The sequence below is a fragment of the Bombina bombina genome, chromosome 10, assembly GCF_027579735.1.
Source record: "Bombina bombina isolate aBomBom1 chromosome 10, aBomBom1.pri, whole genome shotgun sequence".
Classification (NCBI taxonomy): domain Eukaryota; kingdom Metazoa; phylum Chordata; class Amphibia; order Anura; family Bombinatoridae; genus Bombina; species Bombina bombina.
Genome location: NC_069508.1, coordinates 40,668,121 through 40,692,297, shown reverse-complemented (window position 1 = coordinate 40,692,297; position 24,177 = coordinate 40,668,121). Strand labels below are relative to the sequence as shown.

General features: G+C 39.0%; 1 protein-coding gene across 2 annotated transcripts in view; it reads left to right on the top strand.

Moving 5' to 3' along the window:
- The window catches only part of BTBD8 (BTB domain containing 8), a 161,638-nt gene that overhangs the window by 126,683 nt on the left and 10,778 nt on the right, over positions 1 to 24,177 (top strand). The window contains exons 15-17 of one of the 2 annotated variants that reach the window (XM_053694007.1): positions 365 to 974; positions 2,553 to 2,643; positions 7,371 to 7,501. In XM_053694007.1, coding sequence (XP_053549982.1) covers positions 365 to 974; positions 2,553 to 2,643; positions 7,371 to 7,501 — 832 coding nt within the window. Of the gene's footprint in view, positions 1 to 361; positions 975 to 2,552; positions 2,644 to 7,370; positions 7,502 to 24,177 lie in introns of both variants that reach the window. The other variant, XM_053694004.1, reaches the window with a different exon arrangement.

The window sequence follows — 24,177 nt, the reverse complement described above, 5'->3', positions numbered from 1 at the left end:
ATGCTTTTCAACAAAGGATATCAAGAGAATGAAGCAAATTAGTTAAGAGAAGTAAATTGAAAAGTTGTTTAAAATTGCATTCTCTTTCTAAATCATGAAACAAGTGTGGGTTTCATGTCCTCTTAACCCTTTTCAGTGGGTTAGTCTTCTGAGGAGCAGCAAAGTATTGCCACTCCTGAATGGGACATATCCAGTGAGCCAATTAGGCAAGACATACACGTGCAGCTGTCAATTGGCCATCTTCGTGGCTAATCTACTGATGAACATTAACCATGTGTTTAACCGCTTTGCAAGACTGTTCAGTGCGCACATTTATAAATAGACTGATTTTTTTTTTTTTTTTTTTTTGATTTTTTTTTAGCAGAACAGATTTAAAACAGGAGAATTAAAGGAAACCTCTCACTCTACTGCAAATAGGGTTGGTTCAGAGTGTGATTTGGGTAATCAAAAGAAGATGAAATCGGATTCGTTGGGTGCTTCAGGACATACAAGTGTAACTAGACATTCTTCTGGAAAGGGAAAAGAAGATGATGTAAAAGTCAAAGATGGTAAGAAACCATTGACAAAACCTTCAGAGAAAATAGTTGTCACCAAGCCAAAAACCATTGTGAAAACAAAGCCAGAATGTAATGGTTCTACAAAGCTTGAAAGTTGCTCAGCCAAAGGAGATCCGGCAAAAAATGCCTCACCTGGACTTGGGGGAGCTAGACCCAAAGCAACCACTAACGGGACTTCTCACTCACAAACAAAGGTAAAAACATTAAAGAAAACTACTAAAGAACCTGCTTCTACGTCAAAAAGTCCAGCACCAAGCATGAAATGTAACTCCCACGAGGGAACTGCAAATTCAAATAAATCTTTTGAACAGAACCATGATGCAACTTCAGATGAGAGGCCTAGCTCTACAAATTGTTCTCCCCAAAATGGTTTAACGGGAAAAAAGAGTGCGGACAGTTCTGTCGAGCAAGGGGTGGGTAAGTACTTTTTTTTCGTGTTTTGTTTTGCAGTATAGTGAGGCGTTGTGTATATGTAGTCCACAATTTCCATTACCATAATATGATGTTGGGTAGTAAGCATGGGCATTTCATATTTGCACAGATCATGTGTGTTGTTCGTTCACATGAATAAATCTGGCACCAAAAATAGCGGAATTCAGCTGCATGCAGCATTTTGGGTAGTGCATTTTAATACAGAGTGACATGTAGGAGTGAAAATATTTTAAACTATACATAAAAATCAAAGTGAGTGTACATGTAATTTAAACTGTCAGCAGTGCAGTCTTTAATTTTGAATGAATTAAGATCTGCTCAGGCGTATGCACGTGGCTTGATCAATATATGGCAATTGTGTGTGCAGCAATGTTTATAATATAGTACTGAAGATACTATATAGTTTGGTGATGATTCAAAAGACTTAGCTTGGGGCTGATTCATAGCTTTGTGTTTGGTGTTGATTCATAGGGGCCGATTTACCAAGCAGTCAATCAGCCCCAATGCAGCTGTTTCGCTGGAAACGACAGTTAAGAAGCAGCGGTCTTAAAGGGACAGTAAACCTAAAATATAATGTTATATAATTCTGCACATAGTGTTATCGTTATTAAACCTTATATTCTCTTTTAATTTTTTTAAAATATGCCAGTTTTTCAGACCCGCTCTCTGTACTTTGCTGAGTGGGTCTGTTTTTATTCCACAGCGCATCGGGCCAGCTGTATAGTCACAGCCCGGCCCGACCGCGCCATAACACTAAGTGCAGCTCGCTCCCGCTGTCAGACAGTGTTATGGCGCGGTCAGGCCGGGGTGTGACTTTACAGCTGGTCCGATGCGCTGTGGAATAAAAACAGACCCGCTCAGCAGAGTACAGAGAGCAGGTCTGAAAAACTGGCATATTTTAAAAAAATTAAAAGGGAATATAAGGTTTAATAACGATAACACTAATATAATGTTATATAATTCTGCACTATGTGCAGAATTATATAACCTCATATTTTAGGTTTACTGTCCCTTTAAGACCACTGCTCCTTAACTGGTCCTCCGCCTCTGATTGGCCGCGAATCTGCAGGGGGCGGAATTGCACAAGCAGTTCACCAGAAATGCTTGTGCAATGCTAAATGCTGACAGCGTATGCTGTTGGCATTCAGCGTTGTCGGGCGGACATGATCCACTCATCGGATCATGTCCGCCCGACATGATAAATCGGCCACATAGAGTTGACTTGATGCTGAATCATAGGGTTGGCTTGCTGCTAAATCATAGGTTTGGCTTGCTGCTAAATCATAGACTTGTGTTGGTGCTGATTCCACAACAAATAGAACTTTGAGCAGCACATCAATTTTTTGCCTTGTCCTTGCCTTGAAGGTTTTTGTGACCAGAATATACAACAGATACATCTTTGTATGACATATGTACTACACAAAGCTTAGCCCACAGCCCAATTTCGTCTTGCCTCCTTAACTGATGTGCGCATTTATTACACATCCATAGCTATATAAATATTACTACATTCATTTATTTTAATCAATGTATTTTCCACTTTAAAATGTCTTCACTTTGTAGCTACGAAAATAAAACCTACAATAAAGTTGGCGAATGGTGCTTCTATCAAAAGAAAAGTTAACGATACTGAGAGTCATGGCGAAACAAACAGGTATGTCTAAAAAATAAATATATATATCTATTGAGTCTCAGATCTATTTTCTTACGTTTTCCTCCTGAAACAATGCTGTCTTATGCTATTTTAGTTCCCAGTTTTTATTTTACCCCATTAAAATATTTATTTTACCATCTTATCTGATTAACAAAGTGTTTTTTAACTAAGCTGCTGTTCATTTTAAGATTGCTTTGTATACACTCTTTATTAAGTGTAAACCTTTTATAATGCTATTTATTTATTTTAATCCAGCAAATATGAATGCAATGTTAAAGGGACAGTGAAGTCGAAATTAAACTTTCATGATTCAGATAGGGCATGCAATTTTAAACAACTTTCTAATTTACTTTTATCATCCAATTTGTTTTGTACTCTTGGTATTCTTTGTTGAAAGCTAAACCTAGGTAAGCTGATATGCTACGTTCTAATCCCTTGAAGGCCGCCTTTTATCTCAGTGTATTTTGACAGTTTTTCACAGTTAAACTGCTAGTTGTGTGCCATATAGATAACATTGCTCACTCCTGTAGATTTATTTATGAGAGGGCACAAATTGGCTAAAATGCAAGCCTGTCAAAGGAACTGAGATAAGGGGGCAGTCTGCCGAGGCTTAGCTACAAGATAATCACAGAGCTAAAAAGTGTATTAATATAACAGTGTTGGCTATGCAAAACTGGGGAACGAGTAATAACCTAATTATCTATCTTTTTAAACAATAAAGAAATCTGGAGCAGACTGCCACTTTTAACAAATGTACTTATAGTTTGTCCTCTTTAAAATGACATACATGCATGGTGCACATTCACTATGTGTGGGTATATAGCTATGTGCTTTCTTGGAGTTAGTAGAAAGCTGCCAGATCTCTTTAAGGTGCCCTGCTTTTCAGTATACGCTCCCTCTCTGTATTCTATTGGTGTTTTTTGGTTTCTATATATCTTGAGTTACATAGTGTGGATTGCAGCTCTGCTCCAGAATAAAGAACATTGTGATCCCCTTTGTAGACTCAAAATGACAAAGTTCTGGCTATGTGCTGTGGCCATACTCCCTGGGGTCATCATTTTCAGGTTACCCACCAGGACAGCTTAAACCTGATAGCAGCACATTGGCTATATGTAGGGTGTGTTCCAGCGCATTTGTTTGCTGGATCTTAACCTGTGATATTTTTGTTTTGATTCGGTTTTATTGCATTCTGCTTATCAGCTGCCTGGTCCTGCTTTGAGTCCAGCCTTGATGTATTTCGGGTTTATATTGTTTTGGGGCCCTTTGGGTTACAGTAATCAGGGTTCTATTTTAATAATCTTAGTTAGAATATTTTCACCAAGACCTTGCATAATTTACTCAGTTATATTTGTTGTTTTGTGTTTTGCGTTCCTTATATATGTGTTTGTCACTGTGTTTTTATTAAATGTACCTGTGTCTATTTAATGTATTTGGTGCAATATTTTTAGGTTTTTCTGTACATAAGTCCTGCATAGTATTGGCAGCGATTTTCTGCTTTAGTGAAGTGATGGAGCATTTTCATGATTTGTAATTCCTCTCCAGCTGTGTGACATTCACGTATGCCGCCCGGAATCGGCTTACACAGCATTCTGAGCCGTTCAGCCTCCAGCAGTAATTCCAGTTTATACCTCCTCCTGCTTCTCTAGTTATTCTCTTCTGACTGTTCACATCCGCATGTGTACGCTAAGCCTTTGCCAGTTTAGTTTTTTTTGAGAAGTTATGTATTTTTTTAGGGATACCTCCGATAGTGGGTCCTGAGTCGGAAGCTTCTTCTATAGAAGATGTATAAATAAGATAGAAAAAGCACATTTTTACAATGCAAAGCCCCATCCATATTGAGTACACCTTTACTTACAAACCAGAGGTTACAAGTGTGTGCAGAGGTTACAAGTAATACATTGTAAATACATTAGATTGGTTGGCAATGCCGCCATATACAGTTCATCATTTGATCTGGGTAGAATCATAATTGGTGAGCATTCGACAGTACTAGGCATTGTAAGTAGAATAAACAGAACAGACACTGAATGTTATAATGTATTGTGGGAGAGATTGTAATATGCATTAGCAGACACCTCTTAAACATTAATTTTTTTTGTTTGCCAATGGGTGTTTCTAAACCCTTTGATGACCGGGTTAATTTTGTCTACATCGGAACAACGTTCCGATGTAAACAAATTGAAATCCTGCAATCGTGCACGCGATTGCGAGATTTCAATGATGGGATCGGGTCGGGGGGGGTCCCCTGTGACGCTAGGGCGTGCCCTCCAGACCGCGATCACATAATGGAAGCGCTGTTGGCTTTAGGACAGCCAACGGTTATGGCATTCTATTTCGTCAGAACGGCACTAAAGCCCAGTGTAATTATGACGGAATAGAACGGCATAACGGCGTTAAAAGGTTAAGCATGGTGTTGATATAGGTTTATCAATTTGTTTATTACAAGTTCAGGAACCCTCTTTTTTTTGTTTTTAATGAAAGATTCTATAAATTATCTAGGTTATTGATATTGAGACAATCTATCCAGATTTTAGCCATTATTTTCAGCCATCAACTTGTATTTGGTTTGTCAAGTTTTGCAACATCTGCCTTTTTTGATTCTAAGAATATGATTCTCTTTACAGTTATCGACATTTAAGGCAATTTTGCTGGTGGCTTTTCTCTGCTTATTTTTACTCTTCTGAAAAATATTTTGTTTGGAGGACGTTACTTAAAGGGACACTGTACTGTGTATTTTTCCTTAATGTTTATTCTTGCAATAGAATTACTTGGCTTTCATCACTAAAACCACCACTCATAATAAAATGTTGTTGGCCTTGGTGTATAGAGAGTGATGCAATAAGTAGACCTGTTCTTGCAGGCTCAGCCCATTGGAATGGGATTGTTCTTCAGAACAATGGTTGGTGGTTTCAGTGAGCAAGTCCAGCTGTTGTAAATGCAAAAATAAGCCTAAAGGAGCATTCCCAAAACATTTATACTCTGCAGCTGGCACAAAAAGACATTAAAACACATTAAAGGGGAACACAATTCACTGCATGGATTTTGCCCTTCTTTTTGTTTCAGGAGTGACAACTTCATCCACAGAAAAAAAATATACTATTAGTGTAGACTGTGCATATAAAGTATTATGAAAGGATATGTGTCCAAAAAGTTTTTTTGTCAGTCTCCAGTGATCTTCATTATAACAAGACATTTTGAGATTATATTCAGAAACCATGGAAAGAAAAAAGAACATAGTGCAATATTGCTATGATATGTTTTATTTGTGAAGATAGAGTAGTACTCACTCTCTGTAGAAACGTACGTCGGATGTGAAAAAGGGAGAACCGCCACGAGTAAGAGAAGGGTTACTTCAGTGTGTTTGAACTTTAAAGGACTTACCTGAGTATCCTGGATATTCAGTTGGTTTGAAAGAAATGTCTGGAGTTTTCATTGTGAAACTTTTTACCTACCTCCTGTATATGACGAGTATCCTGCCATGTATAAACTTATTGTACGTTCACCTTGGCTGCTGTAGCAGATTTTTGCGAAGGCTTGTGACATCTATAACCAGCGCTGGGTTCACAGCTCTACAGAGTGTCAGCACTGGTCTGTCTGCGCAAATCAACTATTTAATAGCAATATTTCACTTTCAATGGTTCTTAGATAGAATCTCGAGCTGCCTAGTTATAAAAAAAGATCCATATGGACCGGCAAACCACTTTTTGTACACATGACATATCCTTCCATAACAATGTATTGATATACACAGTGTACACTAATTGTATGTATATATTTTTTTTATTTATAATCACTTTGTTATAATTGAATACACTGTTCTTTTCCACTTTGGTATTTTGTGTTTACTTCATCCAAAGAGTTTTAATTTGTTTGAATGTGATTGTTTTTTCTGCTGGTTTGTGAAATTAAATGACGCGTACAGAGAAGACTGATTTGTATAAAAAAAAAATCGACAGTCTACTTGATTTTTGTTTTTGATTTTTTTTTTTTTATTGTTTTAAGTAATAGGTAATGTCTTTACTATCCATTGCCCAGCTTTGCACAACCAACATTGTTTTATTAATATACTTTATAACCTCTAAATCGCTGCCTGTTTCTAAGCCCCTGCAGACCGCCTCTTGTCTCAGTGCATTTTATTGGCTTTTCACAGCCAGACAGTACTAGTTCATAGGTGCCAAATAAATAACATTGTGCTTGCTCCAGTGGAGTTATGCTGGAACCAGCACTAAGTAGCTAAAATGCAAGTTTGTAAAGAGCGCTGAGATAAGGGGGCAGTCTGCAAAGTCTTAGATACAAGGTAATAACAGAGGTAAAAAGTGTATTAATATATCTGTGTTTATGTAAAACTGGGAAATTGGGCCCTCAATCCCTCCTGTATGTGTTTGTAAATGTTGTCCTGTCTCTTACAAGTCTTGTATTGTTTTATTTAAATGAATTGTATCCATGGACAGCGCTGAGGAATATGTTGGCGCTTCATAAATAAAGTATAATAAAGTATAATAAAATAATAATAAAGGGATTATCTTTTTAAACAAAAAATGTTTTTCAAGTAGACTGTCCCTTTAACATTGCTAAATAATTTAAGGAAGTTTCTATCTACTCTAAGAAGGTGCAAAGCCATATTCAACCAGTATAGAATATGACACCACTTTTAAGTGTTTTTTTTTGTTTTGTTTTTTTACTACTACTATTGGTAAGTCTAAATCTCTTTCTTCATATGTTTTTAGTTCATTGTCAAAAAAAACTCCTAACGAAGCCAATGAGATTGCGCTTCAGAAAAAAAAGGGAATCAAAGTTGGCAATAGCACTGCTCAGCCAAGACCAACAAGTGCGCCAGCTGCTTTGTCAAGAAAGCAAGGTAAGCTGCTGTTTTTTGTATTTTGTTACCGTCATTGATGCCAAACAAACTAATCATAAAACAGTCTTATAGGAAGGGTCGTTTTACAGTATGGCGATGTGTGAAGGTTATTTGTTTTTGTATAATATAAAATGATACATTTTATATTGATAGCTTTTCAGTTCCTGTTAGAAATGGAAGTGCCGAACACTGTTATATTGCACACAGCCATTGGCTGCACACTCTAGTGACTTTTTTATAACTGTCCCTAAATGGCCACAGCAGAGAAAGAAACCTAAGTTACAATATGGCAGCTCCCATTGTTTTATAGACACTAAAACTTTAGACTTGTCAATATTTAAACAGCTAATGCAACTTTAAAAAATAAATCTACATGTTAACAGACTAATGTTTTCTTTGAATGCATTATTCTTTCTAGCATTTATTTAGTGTTTAATTTCACTTTGATGAACATGAATGCAGATTTTAGTCACATATAGTCTGAGATAGAACATACAATTTTAAACAACTTTCCCGTTTACTGTTATCAAATTTGTATCATTCTCTTTGTAAACTTGAAGTAACAACAATGCACTAACTGAACATATCCAGTGAGCCAATGACATGAGGCATATTTGTTTAGCCACCAATCGGCAGCTATCTCCCAGTTGTGCATTGCTGCTCCTGAGCCTACCTAGATAGGCTTTTCAACAAAGGATATAACACGAATTATGCAAATTAGATAATAGAAGTAAATTGTAAAGTTGTTTTAAAATAAATGTTTTGTTTCATGCCCCTTGTAAGTATGTTTGGTCATTCTGTGTTAACAAATGCTAAAAACTATTTAGTAAACCTGTTCAATAAAAATGTGTTTGCTACATCTAAATTTCCTATATATGTTTTTGGGACGGGTAGAGTACTTTCTACTGATCATTTTGTCTGCTTAGTTGGTTCTTGACTCTTGCTTTTACCCATTAGTTATTTCATTTTCCTGAAATCTGGCATACATTTAACACCCATGTTTTTTTGACCTTTGGTTTGTTCACGTTTGCTAACATTTAGCCTATTTCTTGGGAAAAAATGGGAGATTTTTTGCAAAACTTACAAGGCTCACATGGAAACCCAATATGATTCTTGAGATCAAGGCGGAAGGGAAAATACTCTCAAACGAAAAAGATATCCAAATAGCCTTTAATACATATTATCGAGCTGAAGTTAATGAAGCCCAAATACGTAATTTCTGGCGGTGCATTAATTTACTCCAGATACAGGTAGATCAATTGCAATCTTTGAGTGCACCGATTTTAGTAACTGAAGTCTTGAAAACCATTAAAATGTTACCTTTGGGGGGAAAAAAATCTAGGCCTGATGGCCTATTAAGGTTTCCACAATCTCATTTGCCAACATTTTATAGAATTCCCCTAACACTTTTATTTAACTCAATAATGGCAGGGGAAGTTGCCCTTTCTAGACGGTTTACAGAAACAAATTAGTGTAATTCCCAATGCAGGTAGGGATCCCCTCTTCACAGAATCCGATCACCCTATTTTGCTGTTGAACACAGATTACAAACTATTCACCAAAATCCTTACAAATAGATTGGCGATATATTTGACTGATCTGGGTTATGGGGATCAGATGGTTTTCATGAAGGGGAGGTCCTCAGTAGCAAGCAGTAGGATATTACAAGTCATATTGATGTATTACTGGAAAAAAGGAAAAGAAAAAAGATTTAGCTTAAGGTAGTGAGAGGAAATTCAGGATGAAATATTACAAAGACAGTTAGTGACACGAGTTAGTAAGGAACGGGATAGGTCTGGTGCAGAGATGAAGATTTGGATATCAGCATACAAATGGTAATGAAACCCATGGGACTGTATTAAGGAACCGAAGGATGATGCATAAATTGAGAAGAGAAGGGGACCAAGGGCAGAGCCTTGTGGTACCCCAACAAAAAGTGGTAAAGGGTCAGAAGATGTGCCAGAGAAGGTTACACTAAAGGTCTGGTTAGACAGGTAAGAGGAGAGCCACAAGAGGGCTGTGTCACAGATGCCGAAGGATTCGAGGTGTGGACCAACAGTGTCAAAGGCTGCAGACAGATCAAGAAGGATTAACAGAGAAAAGTGGCCTTTTGATTTTGCTGTAATTAGGTTATTAGTAACCTTTTTAATTATTGCAGTTTCTTTGGAGTGTTGGGGACAAAATCCAGATTGCAATGGATCAAGGAGGCAGTTTAAAGTGAGAAAATGTGATAAACAAGCCTTTCCAGAAGTTTTGAGGCAAGGGGGAGTAGGGAAATAGCGCAGTTGTTGGATGGGGATGATGGATCGAGAGAAGATGTTTTGAGGATAGGTGTGATTTAGGTGTGATTAGTGCATCTTTAAGGGATGAGATAAATATACCAGTGCTGAGGAAGAGATTAAAAATGTGTGAGAATAGGAGTAAGAGTAGGAGGAGAGAGGGAGGGCAGTAGTTGTGAGAGGATGGGATCAAGAGGACAGGCAGTGAGGTGAGAGGAGGCTATAAGGGCAGAAACGTCTTCCTCAGTAGCAGGAGCAAAAAAAGCTGAATCTGTGGGTTTTGGACATCAGTGATTTGTGATCGGGTGAGGGGATTGAAGACTGGTAGTGTGTTGAGAGTAAGTGGTTGGCAAAATCTTGAGCTGAAAGAGAATTAGAAATAGGAGGCGGGGTGGGCAGAGAAGGGTATTAAAAGTGGAGAACACATGTTTTGAGTTTGAAGAAAGAGTAGAGAAGTACTTCTGCTTGGAGAGGTTAACGGCAGAATAGTAGGAGTTTAAGATGAACAGGATTTTCTCTGTCGCTCAGCAGTGTGGGAACATCTATGTAGGTAGCATGTCAGAGGAGTATGCCAGGACTGAGAATGAGTGCGTGACTTTTGAGCTATGGTTGGCGGAGTCAAGGACCGCTGTAAGAGTGGAATAATAGTAACAGATAGATTGGTCAGAGCAGGAAAAGGAGGAGATGGAAGAGAGCAGATGTTTGAGAGAGTTTGAAAGATGTTGCCGATCAAGTGACTTAATGCTCCTGTGGAGTTTGGTGTGAGGGTTAGAAGAAGGGAGGGCAGTAGGAGGTGCAGAGATTATGGTTAGAAAGAGGAAAGGGGGACTTTGTGAAGTTTGAGATAGTGCATCGATAGCTAAAAATCAGATCAAAGGAGTATTCATCTTTGTTAGTGGGAGAGTCAGACTATAGTGACAGACCATATGTGGTATTCTGAGCTTCGTATTTAAGTAAACAAGTATTTGCACATTGGTTATAAAGGTTAGCTCTAAAATTAGAGCTTGTTGCTCTTTTTTGTAGTAATCAGAAAACAACTTCTATGTAGCCTGATTAAACAATATGAGACATTTAATATATGATGAATTTATATATTAACTACTGACTTAAGTGTTAATAAATATAAGGAATATTTAATATAATATATATCTTATGTTCAAGATATATATATATAACCGGAGGCCACAGATGAAAAAGAAATACTGACAAGCTCAGAATCTGAATTGGTAGAAACAAATGATTCTTCTTACTTCACGCAATCACACACAGCCTAAAATATTTACAAGTTCAGACATTCCACAGACATACAATGTTTGTTCATATTGGATGTTGCAGGTAATAGGAGATGCCCAATAATTCAGTATGGTAACAAAAACAAGCAGGTAAGAAGTTTAAAGGCTTTAGCATTGTTCGTATACGTTACCACCTTGAGGACCGTGATATTTCTGTTACCGCATTGGAAGATCCGTGTTTGGAGAGGCAGCGTGTGTGAATGCGGCTTACTTCCGGGTAGCGGTGAAAAAGTAGATCCGGCCGTTGAATGATCCAAAGTCGGTAATGACAAAGTAACGATTTGAGCATAAGAGATTCAAGACGCAGCTAGAGTAAACAAAGTAAACCACCTTGCACAGGATGCAAGCAATAGGAGACCTGAGATAAGGAAAGCTACACCAGAGTAGCTAAGACTTCAATAATCAGGCAGTAAATGAGTGTTACAGGTAGTCCTTATATAGGGTGGAGACCAAATAGGAGGGGTTATAGTTAAAGGTATACCACATCTCCCCCCCTTCAAGGAAGCACCCCAGGGGTTTCCAAACTAGGTTTCTCAGGATAGCGGCGATGAAAATTTCGTAGAAGACGGGGAGTGCGAAGATCAGAATGAAGCTGCCAAGAGTTATCCTCCGAACCATAACCTTTCCATTTCACAAGATACTCCAACCTCTTCCTATGGATCCTAGAATCCAATACAGCTTCAACTTCATACTCCTCTCGATCATCAACGAGTATTGGAGGTGGTCGAGACTGAGGTGAAGGAAGATATGGCTTTAACAGAGAGACATGAAAAGAGGGGTGAATCTTAAAATCCTGGGGAAGCTCTAATCTCACAGCATTGAGGTTGATTATTTTAGAAATCTTAAAAGGACCCAAATATTGATTTGCTAACTTTTTGCTAGGAACTGACAGTTTGAGATTCTTTGTCGAGAGTAGTACCAAATCTCCAATCTGATAAGCCGGGCTAGCAGTGTGATGGGTATCATATAACCTTTTTTGATAATCTTTAGCTTCCGAAAGATGTTTTTTCAGGATGTTAAGTCTTTCTTGTAGGGTAGTTGCGAAATCCAATGCTGAGGGAGAGTTCACTTGTTGAGAGGACAATGAAATAGTAGTAGGATGATATCCATAAGTAACGAAGAATGGGGATAGTTTAGTAGATGTAGAAGTAGTATTGTTATAACAGAATTCAGCCAAAGGTAAATAGGATGACCAGTCATCCTGCAGATGAGATATATAACAACGAAGATATTGCTCAAGGGTTTGGTTGAGTCGTTCTGTAAGGCTATTTGTCTGAGGGTGAAAAGCAGTCGAGTATCTAGAATCAATTTTGATTAACTTACATAGGGATCTCCAAAAATTAGAGGTAAACTGTGTACCACGATCAGTTATTATAACTTTGGGCAGTCCATGTAAGCGAACTATGTTGTCTAGGAAAACGTGAGCTGTAGTGAAAGCTGTAGGGAGACCTTTTAGGGGAATGTAATGAGCCAGTCTTGTTAAATGGTCAATGACAACTAAAATAGTATTGTAATGGTGGGATTCAGGTAACTCGACAATAAAGTCCATTGATATGGTACTCCAGGGTTTGTCAGGAATAGGCAGAGGAGATAAAAGACCTGATGGTCTTTTGTGTGTTAACTTGTTTCTGGCACAGGTATCACAATGTTTTACATAGTTTGTAATATAGGTATCCATGAGTGGCCACCAATAATTTCTCCTGGTTAGGTCTATAGTTTTAGAAATACCTGGATGGCCTGCTAGTGTCCCGTCATGGGTTTGTTTAAGAATAGAAGATCTAATTTGTTTGGGGATATATAGTTTAGAATTATGATAGAAAAGACCAGTCTTGGAATCTTTTTGACAGTCTATTCCATGTGGTGGTTCATGTTTTTAATTCTTTTAAGATCTCCTCTTCTAAAGGTGTTAATAAACCTATAATTTTTTCTTTTGGAATGATTTGGTAAATTTGATTATGAGTGTCTTGTTCATGTAATCTAGAGAGGGCATCGGCTTTGGTATTTAAATGTCCTGGTCTGTAGGTTAAGAGAAAATCGAAACGATCAAAAAATATAGACCATCTTGCTTGTCTTGCAGACAAGGTCTTACTTGTTTTTAGAAATTCAAGATTTTTATGGTCAGTATAAATCTTAAAAGGTAGCTTAGAACCTTCTAATAAATGTCTCCAATGATCTAGAGCACGTTTTATAGCTAGAAGTTCTTTATCTCCTATGCTATAGTTTTTCTCAGCACTAGTTAACATTTTTGAATAGAAAGCAATAGGATGAATCTCAGTCTTGTTCTTATCTTGTTGTGATAAAACTGCACCGATACCTGAGTCGGATGCATCTACTTCAAGGATAAATTCTGAATCAAAATCTGGCATAACTAGAATGGGAGCTGTAGTAAAATTTTCTTTCAATTTCTTAAAGGCAAGACTAGCGGATTCGGTCCACTTAAATCTTTGTTTTTCACTAGTGAGTGTTGTTAATGGTTTAACGATTGAAGAGAAATTTTTTATAAACTTCCTATAAAAATTCGCAAAACCAATGAATCGTTGTACAGATTTTGTGGAAGTAGGAGTAGGCCAATTTAGAATTGCTGATACCTTCTCCGGATCCATTTGAATCTTGTTGGGACTGATGATGTAACCCAAGAATTTTATTTCTGTGACATGAAAGGAACATTTTTCCAGTTTAGCATATAGTTTGTGTTCTTTTAAACGAGTTAATACCCAGCGTACATGTTTTTCATGCTCATGAGGTGTTCTAGAATAAATTAATATGTCGTCAAGGTATATTATGACACAAACGTCTATCAGGTCACGAAAGATCTCATTTATAAAAAACTGAAAAGTTGCCGGAGCATTACTCAGACCAAAAGGCATTACATTATATTGGAAAAGGCCATATCTGGTCCTGAATGCCGTTTTCCATTCGTGACCTTCTTTAATTCTAATCAAATTATAAGCTCCCTTTAAATCTAATTTGGTGTAAATAGTTGCACCAGTTAGACGTTCCAAAAGTTCAGGTATTAAAGGTAACGGGTATCTGTTTTTTATTGTGATGTTATTTAATGCTCTATAATCAATAATAGGTCTTATGGTACCATCCTTGTTTCTTACTAGAAACATACCTGCAGCTGCAGGGGATGTGGAGTGTGAAATAAATCCCTTACGTAAATTTTCGTCTAAGTAGTTTCTTATATACTGGAGTTCCTCTTGAGAGAGGGGATAGATCTTACCATGAGGGATTTTGGAACCAGGTATTATATCGATAGGACAGTCAAACTCCCTATGAGGTGGAAGGTTTTCTGCCTCTTTTAAATTAAATACATCTGCCAAATCCTGATAACACGAGGGTAAACCAATATCAAGTGACGCTATGGTTTGATGTGGATAACAAGTTTGGGAACAAAAAGCAGAATCTAATGTTACCTTATTTGAAACCCAATTTATGTGAGGGTTGTGTTTCTTCAACCAAGGATAGCCTAGGATGAGAGTATGCTGATGTATGGTTATGAGATCAAAAGATAAATATTCAGTGTGTCCCTGCAATGATGTTACAAGCAGGGGAATAGTATGATGTGTAATAGGTCCTTGTTCTATTAATGAACCATCTATCAGCTTAATAGATACAGGATTTTGTTTACAAATAGTAGGTATTCGATTTTTATTTACATAAGTGGAATCAATGTAATTTCCGGATGCTCCTGAATCAATTAATGCCTTGGTTTGGATATTTTTCTGGTCCCACTGTAAAGAAATAGACAAAGTCATGTGTGTATCATTAGCTATGCTGAAAATAAAGTCACTGGTTTTTTTCTTACCATTCTTTTGTTTTTTCAACAAAGGACAAGTAGATACTACATGTTCTTTTTGAGCACAATATAAACAGAGATTTTCCAACCTCCTTCTAATTTTTTCCTCTGGTGGCAGAGGTCCTCTAAGTACACCAATCTCCATAGGGGTAGCACTGCCATGAGTTTTGTCATGACTTGTTGTGACTTGGTAAGGTCTTCTATATGAGGTATCATTAGAGGCCTTTTCTGCCCTCCTTTCTCTCAAACGACGATCTAAAGATGTACCTAATTTAATAAGACCATCAAGGGTATCTGGGATCTCAAGACGTGAAAGTTCATCTTTGAGTGTTTCAGATAAACCTAAACGATATTGATTTTTCAAACTGATCTCATTCCACTGAGAGTCCTCTGCCCACATCTGAAACTCAGTGGTATAATCCTCCACATTTCTCTTACCTTGTTTTAAAGACCTCAATCTCATTTCAGCATTTATTTGAGAATTTGAGTCTTGATATAGACTAGTTAAAGCAGAAAAAAAATCTTGTAATGAATCCAGGATATTGTTATTGTTTTCAAAAAACCTATTAGCCCAAGTCCTGGGTTCACCTTGTAGGAAAGATATTGTGGTACAAACTTTAATCCGCTCAGTATGATAAGTCTTAGGTCTTAGAGAAAATAATAAATTACAGGCATTCTTAAATTCCCTGAACTCAGAACGTTTCCCTGAAAAAGGTTGTGGATAATTAATATGAGGTTCAGGTGGGTCATGAGGCTTTTGTGTAACAAAATCTTTAACTATAGTTTTCAGTGCAGCATTTTCAGTCTGCACTTCTGTCACAGCTCTTGCTAAATAATCAAGTTTAAGGTAAACATTATTAAACTCCTTTTTTATTTCATTAGGATCCATAATGTTTAATTAATTCAAAATTCGGTTTTTTAGGCCTGATTATTATGTGGTATTCTGAGCTTCGTATTTAAGTAAACAAGTATTTGCACATTGGTTATAAAGGTTAGCTCTAAAATTAGAGCTTGTTGCTCTTTTTTGTAGTAATCAGAAAACAACTTCTATGTAGCCTGATTAAACAATATGAGACATTTAATATATGATGAATTTGTATATTAACTACTGACTTAAGTGTTAATAAATATAAGGAATATTTAATATAATATATATCTTATGTTCAAGATATATATATATAACCGGAGGCCACAGATGAAAAAGAAATACTGACAAGCTCAGAATCTGAATTGGTAGAAACAAATGATTCTTCTTACTTCACGCAATCACACACAGCCTAAAATATTTACAAGTTTAGACATTCCACAGACATACAATGTTTGTTCATATTGGATGTTGCAGGTAATAGGAGATGCCCAATAATTCAGTATGGTAACAAAAACAAGCAGGTAAGAAGTTTAAAGGCTTTAGCATTGTTCGTATACGTTACCACCTTGAGGACCGTGATATTTCTGTTACCGCATTGGAAGATCCGTGTTTGGAGAGGCAGCGTGTGTGAATGCGGCTTACTTCCGGGTAGCGGTGAAAAAGTAGATCCGGCCGTTGAATGATCCAAAGTCGGTAATGACAAAGTAACGATTTGAGCATAAGAGATTCAAGACGCAGCTAGAGTAAACAAAGTAAACCACCTTGCACAGGATACAAGCAATAGGAGACCTGAGATAAGGAAAGCTACACCAGAGTAGCTAAGACTTCAATAATCAGGCAGTAAATGAGTGTTACAGGTAGTCCTTATATAGGGTGGAGACCAAATAGGAGGGGTTATAGTTAAAGGTATACCACACCATAAGATGAAGTGAGCTGTAGACGTTTCTCCAACATTGGTGTGTCCGGTCCACGGCGTCATCCTTACTTGTGGGATATCTCTTCCCCAACAGGAAATGGCAAAGAGTCCCAGCAAAGCTGGCCATATAGTCCCTCCTAGGCTCTGCCCACCCCAGTCATTCTCTTTGCCGTTGCACAGGCAACATCTCCACGGAGATGGTTAAGAGTTTTTTGGTGTTTAAATGTAGTTTTTATTCTTCTATTAAGTGTTTGTTATTTTAAAATAGTGCTGGTATGTACTATTTACTCTGAAACAGAAAAGGATGAAGATTTCTGTTTGTGAGAGGAAGATGATTTTAGCAGACAGTAACTAAAATCGATTGCTGTTTCCACATAAGACTGTTGAGATGAAGTAACTTCAGTTGGGGGAAACAGTTAGCAGACTTTTCTGCTTACGGTATGACTAGCCATATTTCTAACAAGACCATGTAATGCTGGAAGGCTGTCATTTCCCCTCATGGGGACCGGTAAGCCATTTTCTTAGTCAAACAAACAGAATAAAGGGCTTAATATGGGCTAAAAAACTGGTAGACATTTTTATGGGCTAAATCGATTGCTTTATTTGGGCATTTTATTCATATTTATGCTGACAATTCGCATTTATAAACTTGGGGAACGTTTATTAAACGGCAGGCACTATGTTAGACACCTTTTCCAGTCAGGGGGCCTTCCTAGTTGTAGACTGAGCCTCATTTTCGCGCCATTACTGTGCAGTTGTTTTTTGAGAGCAGGGCATGCAGATGCATGTGTGAGGATCTGAAATTTGCTGGAAAAGCTTCTAGAAGGCGTCAATTGGTATCGTATTCCCCTCTGGGCTTGGTTGGGTCTCAGCAAAGGCTATAGCTGGGACTGTATAGGGGTTACATTTGTAAACGGCTCTGGTTCCGTTATTTTAAGGGTTAAAGCTCTGAAATTTGGTGTGCAATACTCTTAATGCTTTAAGACACTGTGGTGAAATTTTGGTAATTTTTGAACAATTCCTTCATACTTTTTCACATATTCAGTAATAAAGTGTTTTCTGTTTAAAATTTAAAGAGACAGTAACGGTTTTGTTTTAAAACGTTTTTTGTGCTTTGTTGACAAGTTTAAGCCTGTTTAACATGTCTGTGCCTTCGGATAAGCTATGTTCTATATGTATGAAAGCCAATGTGTCTCCCCATTTAAATTTATGTGATAATTGTGCCATAGCGTCCAAACAAAGTAAGGACAGTACTGCCACAGATAATGAAATTGCCCAAGATGATTCCTCAGATGAGGGGAGTAAACATGATACTACATCATCTCCTACTGTGTCTACACCAGTTTTGCCCACACAGGAGGCCCCTAGTACATCTAGTGCGCCAATGCTTATTACCATGCAACAATTAACGGCTGTAATGGATAACTCCATAGCAAATATTTTATCCAAAATGCCTACTTATCAGAGAAAGCGCGATTGCTCTGTTTTAAACACTGAAGAGCAGGAGGGCGCTGATGATAATTGTTCTGTCATACCCTCACACCAATCTGAAGGGGCCATGAGGGAGGTTTTGTCAGATGGGGAAATTTCAGATTCAGGAAAAATTTCTCAACAAGCGGAACCTGATGTTGTGACATTTGAATTTAAATTAGAACATCTCCGCGCACTGCTTAAGGAGGTGTTATCTACTCTGGATGATTGTGACAACTTGGTCATTCCAGAGAAATTATGCAAGATGGACAAGTTCCTAGAGGTTCCGGTGCACCCCGATGCTTTTCCTATACCCAAGCGGGTGGCGGACATAGTAAATAAGGAGTGGGAAAAGCCTGGCATACCTTTTGTTCCCCCCCCCCCCCCCTATATTTAAGAAATTTCCTATGGTCGACCCCAGAAAGGACTTATGGCAGACAGTCCCTAAGGTCGAGGGGGCAGTTTCTACTCTAAACAAACGCACTACTATTCCTATCGAAGATAGTTGTGCTTTCAAAGATCCTATGGATAAAAAATTGGAGGGTTTGCTTAAAAAGATTTTTGTACAGCAAGGTTACCTTCTACAACCCATTTCATGCATTGTTCCTGTCACTACAGCAGCGTGGTTCTGGTTCGAGGAACTAGAAAACTCGCTTAGTAGAGAGACTCCATATGAGGAGGTTATGGACAGAGTTCACGCACTTAAGTTGGCTAACTCTTTTATTTTAGATGCCGCTTTGCAATTAGCTAGATTAGCGGCGAAAAATTCAGGGTTTGCTATCGTGGCGAGCAGAGCGCTTTGGCTAAAGTCTTGGTCAGCGGATGTGTCATCCAAGACAAAATTGCTTAACATCCCTTTCAAAGGTAAAACTCTATTTGGACCAGAATTGAAAGAGATTATTTCAGACATCACTGGGGGAAAAGGCCACGCCCTTCCACAAGATAGGCCTTTCAAGGCCAAAATAAGTCTAATTTTCGTTCCTTTCGCAATTTCAGGAACGGACCGGCCTCTAATTCTGCATCCTCTAAGCAAGAGGGTAATGCCTCACAACCCAAACCAGCCTGGAAACCGATGCAAGGCTGGAACAAGGGTAAGCAGGCCAAGAAGCCTGCCGCTGCTAACAAATCAACATGAAGGAGTAGCCCCCGATCCGGGACCGGATCTAGTGGGGGGCAGACTCTCTCTCTTTGCTCAGGCTTGGGCAAGAGATGTTCAGGATCCCTGGGCGCTAGAAATAGTTTCTCAGGGTTATCTCCTGGAATTCAGGGAACTACCCCCAAGGGGAAGGTTCCACATGTCTCACTTATCCTCAAACCAAATAAAGAGACAGGCGTTCTTACATTGTGTAGAAGACCTGTTAAAGATGGGAGTGATACACCCAGTTCCAATAAAGGAACAAGGAATGGGATTTTATTCCAATCTGTTCATAGTTCCCAAAAAAGAGGGAATTTTCAGACCAATTTTGGATTTGAAGATCCTAAACAAATTTCTCAGGGTACCATCGTTCAAGATGGAAACCATTCGAACGATTCTACCCACTATCCAGGAAAGTCAATTTATGACTACCGTGGATCTAAAGGATGCGTACCTACATATTCCTATCCACAAAGAACATCATCAGTTCCTAAGGTTCGCTTTTCTGGACAAGCATTACCAGTTTGTGGCCCTCCCATTCGGGTTAGCCACTGCTCTAAGGATTTTCACAAAGGTACTAGGGTCCCTTCTAGCGGTTCTAAGACAGAGGGGCATTGCAGTAGTACCTTACTTGGACGACATTCTAATACAAGTGTCGTCCCTGTCAAAAGCAAAGGCTCATACAGACATCGTTCTGGCCTTTCTCAGATCACACGGATGGAAGGTGAACATAGAAAAAAGTTCTCTGTCTCCGTCGACAAGAGTTCCCTTCTTGGGAACAATAATAGATTCCTTAGAAATGAGGATTTTTCTGACAGAGGTCAGAAAGTCAAAACTTCTAAGCACTTGTCAAGTTCTTCATTCTGTTCCTCGTCCTTCCATAGCACAGTGCATGGAAGTAGTAGGGTTGATGGTTGCAGCAATGGACATAGTTCCTTTTGCACGAATTCATCTAAGACCATTACAACTGTGCATGCTCAAACAGTGGAATGGGGACTATACAGACTTGTCTCCAATGATTCAAGTAGATCAGAAGACCAGAGATTCACTCCGTTGGTGGCTGACCCTGGACCATCTGTCCCAGGGAATGAGCTTCCACAGACCAGAGTGGGTCATTGTCATGACCGATGCCAGTCTAGTGGGATGGGGCGCGGTCTGGGAATCCCTGAAAGCTCAGGGTCTATGGTCTCGGGAAGAGTCCCTTCTCCCGATAAACATTCTGGAACTGAGAGCGATATTCAATGCTCTCAGAGCTTGGCCTCAACTAGCAAAGGCCAGATTCATAAGGTTCCAATCAGACAACATGACCGTTGCGTATATCAATCAGGGGGGAACAAGGAGTTCCCTGGCGATGAAAGAAGTGACCAAAATAATTCAATGGGCGGAGGATCACTCCTGCCACCTGTCTGCGATCCACATCCCAGGTGTGGAAAACTGGGAGGCGGATTTTCTGAGTCGTCAGACATTCCATCCGGGGGAGTGGGAACTCCATCCGGAGATCTTTGCCCAAATAACTCAATTATGGGGCATTCCAGACATGGATCTGATGGCGTCTCGTCAGCACTTCAAGGTTCCTTGCTACGGGTCCAGATCCAGGGATCCCAAGGCGACTCTAGTAGATGCACTAGTAGCACCTTGGACATTCAACCTAGCTTATGTATTTCCACCGTTTCCTCTCATTCCCAGGCTGGTAGCCAGGATCAATCAGGAGAGGGCCTCGGTGATCTTGATAGCTCCTGCGTGGCAACGCAGGACTTGGTATGCAGACCTGGTGAATATGTCATCGGTTCCACCATGGAAGCTACCTTTGAGACAGGACCTTCTTGTTCAGGGTCCATTCGAACATCCAAATCTGGTCTCCCTCCAGCTGACGGCTTGGAGATTGAACGCTTGATTCTATTGAAGCGTGGGTTTTCAGATTCTGTGATAGATGCTCTGGTTCAGGCCAGAAAACCGGTAACTAGAAAGATTTACCATAAAATATGGAAAAGATATATCTGTTGGTGTGAATCCAAAGGATTCCCATGGAATAAGATAAAAATTCCTAAGATTCTCTCCTTTCTACAAGAAGGTTTGGAGAAAGGATTATCTGCAAGTTCTCTAAAGGGACAGATCTCTGCTTTATCTGTCTTACTACACAAAAGACTGGCAGCTGTGCCAGATGTTCAAGCATTTGTTCAGGCTCTGGTTAGGATCAAGCCTGTTTACAGACCTTTGACTCCTCCCTGGAGTCTAAATCTAGTTCTTTCAGTTCTTCAAGGGGTTCCGTTTGAACCTTTACATTCCATAGATATTAAGTTACTATCTTGGAAAGTTTTGTTTTTGGTTGCAATTTCTTCTGCTAGAAGAGTTTCAGAGTTATCTGCTCTGCAGTGTTCTCCGCCCTATCTGGTGTTCCATGCAGATAAGGTGGTTTTGCGTACTAAGCCTGGTTTTCTTCCTAAGGTTGTTTCTAACAAAAATATTAACCAGGAGATAGTTGTACCTTCTTTATGTCCGAATCCAGTTTCAAAGAAGGAACGTTTGTTACACAATTTGGACGTAGTCCGTGCTCTAAAATTCTATTTAGAGGCTACAAAAGATTTCAGACAAACATCTTCCTTGTTTGTTGTTTATTCTGGTAAAAGGAGAGGTCAAAAAGCGACTTCTACCTCTTTCCTTTTGGCTTAAAAGCATCATCCGATTGGCTTATGAGACTGCCGGACGGCAGCCTCCTGAAAGAATCACAGCTCACTCCACTAGGGCTGTGGCTTCCACATGGGCCTTCAAGAACGAGGCTTCTGTTGACCAGATATGTAAGGCAGCGACTTGGTTTTCACTGCACACTTTTGCCAAATTTTACAAATTTGATACTTTTGCTTCTTCGGAGGCTATTTTTGGGAGAAAGGTTTTGCAAGCTGTGGTGCCTTCCGTTTAGGTAACCTGATTTGCTCCCTCCCTTCATCCGTGTCCTAAAGCTTTGGTATTGGTTCCCACAAGTAAGGATGACGCCGTGGACCGGACACACCAATGTTGGAGAAAACAGAATTTATGCTTACCTGATAAATTACTTTCTCCAACGGTGTGTCCGGTCCACGGCCCGCCCTGGTTTTTTAATCAGGTCTGATGAATTATTTTCTCTAACTACAGTCACCACGGTACCATATGGTTTCTCCTATATATATTTCCTCCTGTCCGTCGGTCGAATGACTGGGGTGGGCGGAGCCTAGGAGGGACTATATGGCCAGCTTTGCTGGGACTCTTTGCCATTTCCTGTTGGGGAAGAGATATCCCACAAGTAAGGATGACGCCGTGGACCGGACACACCGTTGGAGAAAGTAATTTATCAGGTAAGCATAAATTCTGTTTTTTTGCAGCAGGGGTAGTGGGGTTATCGATAGGGAGGTTGAAATCCCCAAAAATGAGGGCAGGGATGTCTGAAGAGAGGAAATAAGGTAGCCAGGCTGCAAATTGATCGAGGAATTTAGTTGAGGAGCCAGGGGGGCAATTTTATATAACCGTAACACGTAGAGAGAGAAGAGAGAATCATGTTGGTTTCAAAGGAAAAAAATGTGAGGGCAGAGATGAGTTGTATTCGTTGAAAGTTGCAGTGAGAGGAAAGTGAAATACATACACCAACTCCTTGCTTGTTTCCAGGCCTCGGGGTGGGGGTGGGGGGTGTCTGAAGTGGAGACCCCTATGTGACAGTGCAGCAGGGGAAGCTGTGTCTGGGGAGAGACAGTCTATAGAAGTATTGGGTTTTATATAGCAATGTATTTATTTTCAACTGCCATTTTTTATTTTTTATTAATCCACAGTATTTACAATGGTATTTTTAACTGAAAGGGACACTAAAGTTAAAATTAAAATGTTCATGATTCTGATAGAGCATTCAATTTTAAACACATTTCCATTATCAAATTAGTTTTCTCTAAATATCCTTTGTTGAAGTGTAAATTTAGGGAGGCTCATAGGACCTCAAGGGTGTGCTTGTGTCTTTTGTGCTCTATAGCAAAAGTTTTGCAGCTTATTGTTGCAAACACTGCTGTCCTGGGGTGCTAAAAACACTGATCAGTAGTTGGTTGATGGAGTTGACTTCCATTAGACGTGGTAGGGACATAAACTGCAAAGGAAATCAAGAGTGCTGAGGAAATTATATAAGGCATATACTAAGAATTCTTTAAAGTGATGGTAAAGTTGCGCAGCGGTCAAACCGGCATTTGCTAGCTTTAGAGAAAAAAATATTACTTTCATTCATCTTTTTTTTTTTTTTAGCAATGACATTAAAGTTCTTACAGTTTTAACATTTGATTCCTAGTGTCCCATATTCCACCCAGCTCTGTGTCATAGTTTTTCTCTTGTTAAGTGTATCCAGTCCACGGATCATCCATTACTTGTGGGATATTCTCCTTCCCAACAGGAAGTTGCAAGAGGATCACCCACAGCAGAGCTGCTATATAGCTCCTCCCCTCACTGCCATATCCAGTCATTCTCTTGCAACTCTCAACTAAGATGGAGGTCATAAGAGGACTGTGGTGTTTTATACTTAGTTTATTTCTTCAATCAAAAGTTTGTTATTTTTAAATGGTACCGGAGTGTACTGTTTATCTCAAGCAGTATTTAGAAGAAGAATCTGCCTGCGTTTTCTATGATCTTAGCAGAAGTAACTAAGATCCTTTGCTGTTCTCACATATTCTGAGGAGTGAGGTAACTTCAGAGGGGGAATAGCGTGCAGGTTTTCCTGTAATAAGGTATGTGCAGTTAAAATATTTTTCTAGGGAATGGAATTTGCTAGAAAATGCTGCTGATACCCAAGTAATGTAAGTAAAGCCTTAAATGCAGTGATAGCGACTGGTATCAGGCTTATTAATAGAGATACATACTCTTATAAAAGTGTATTTTAAAACGTTTGCTGGCATGTTTAATCGTTTTTTTACA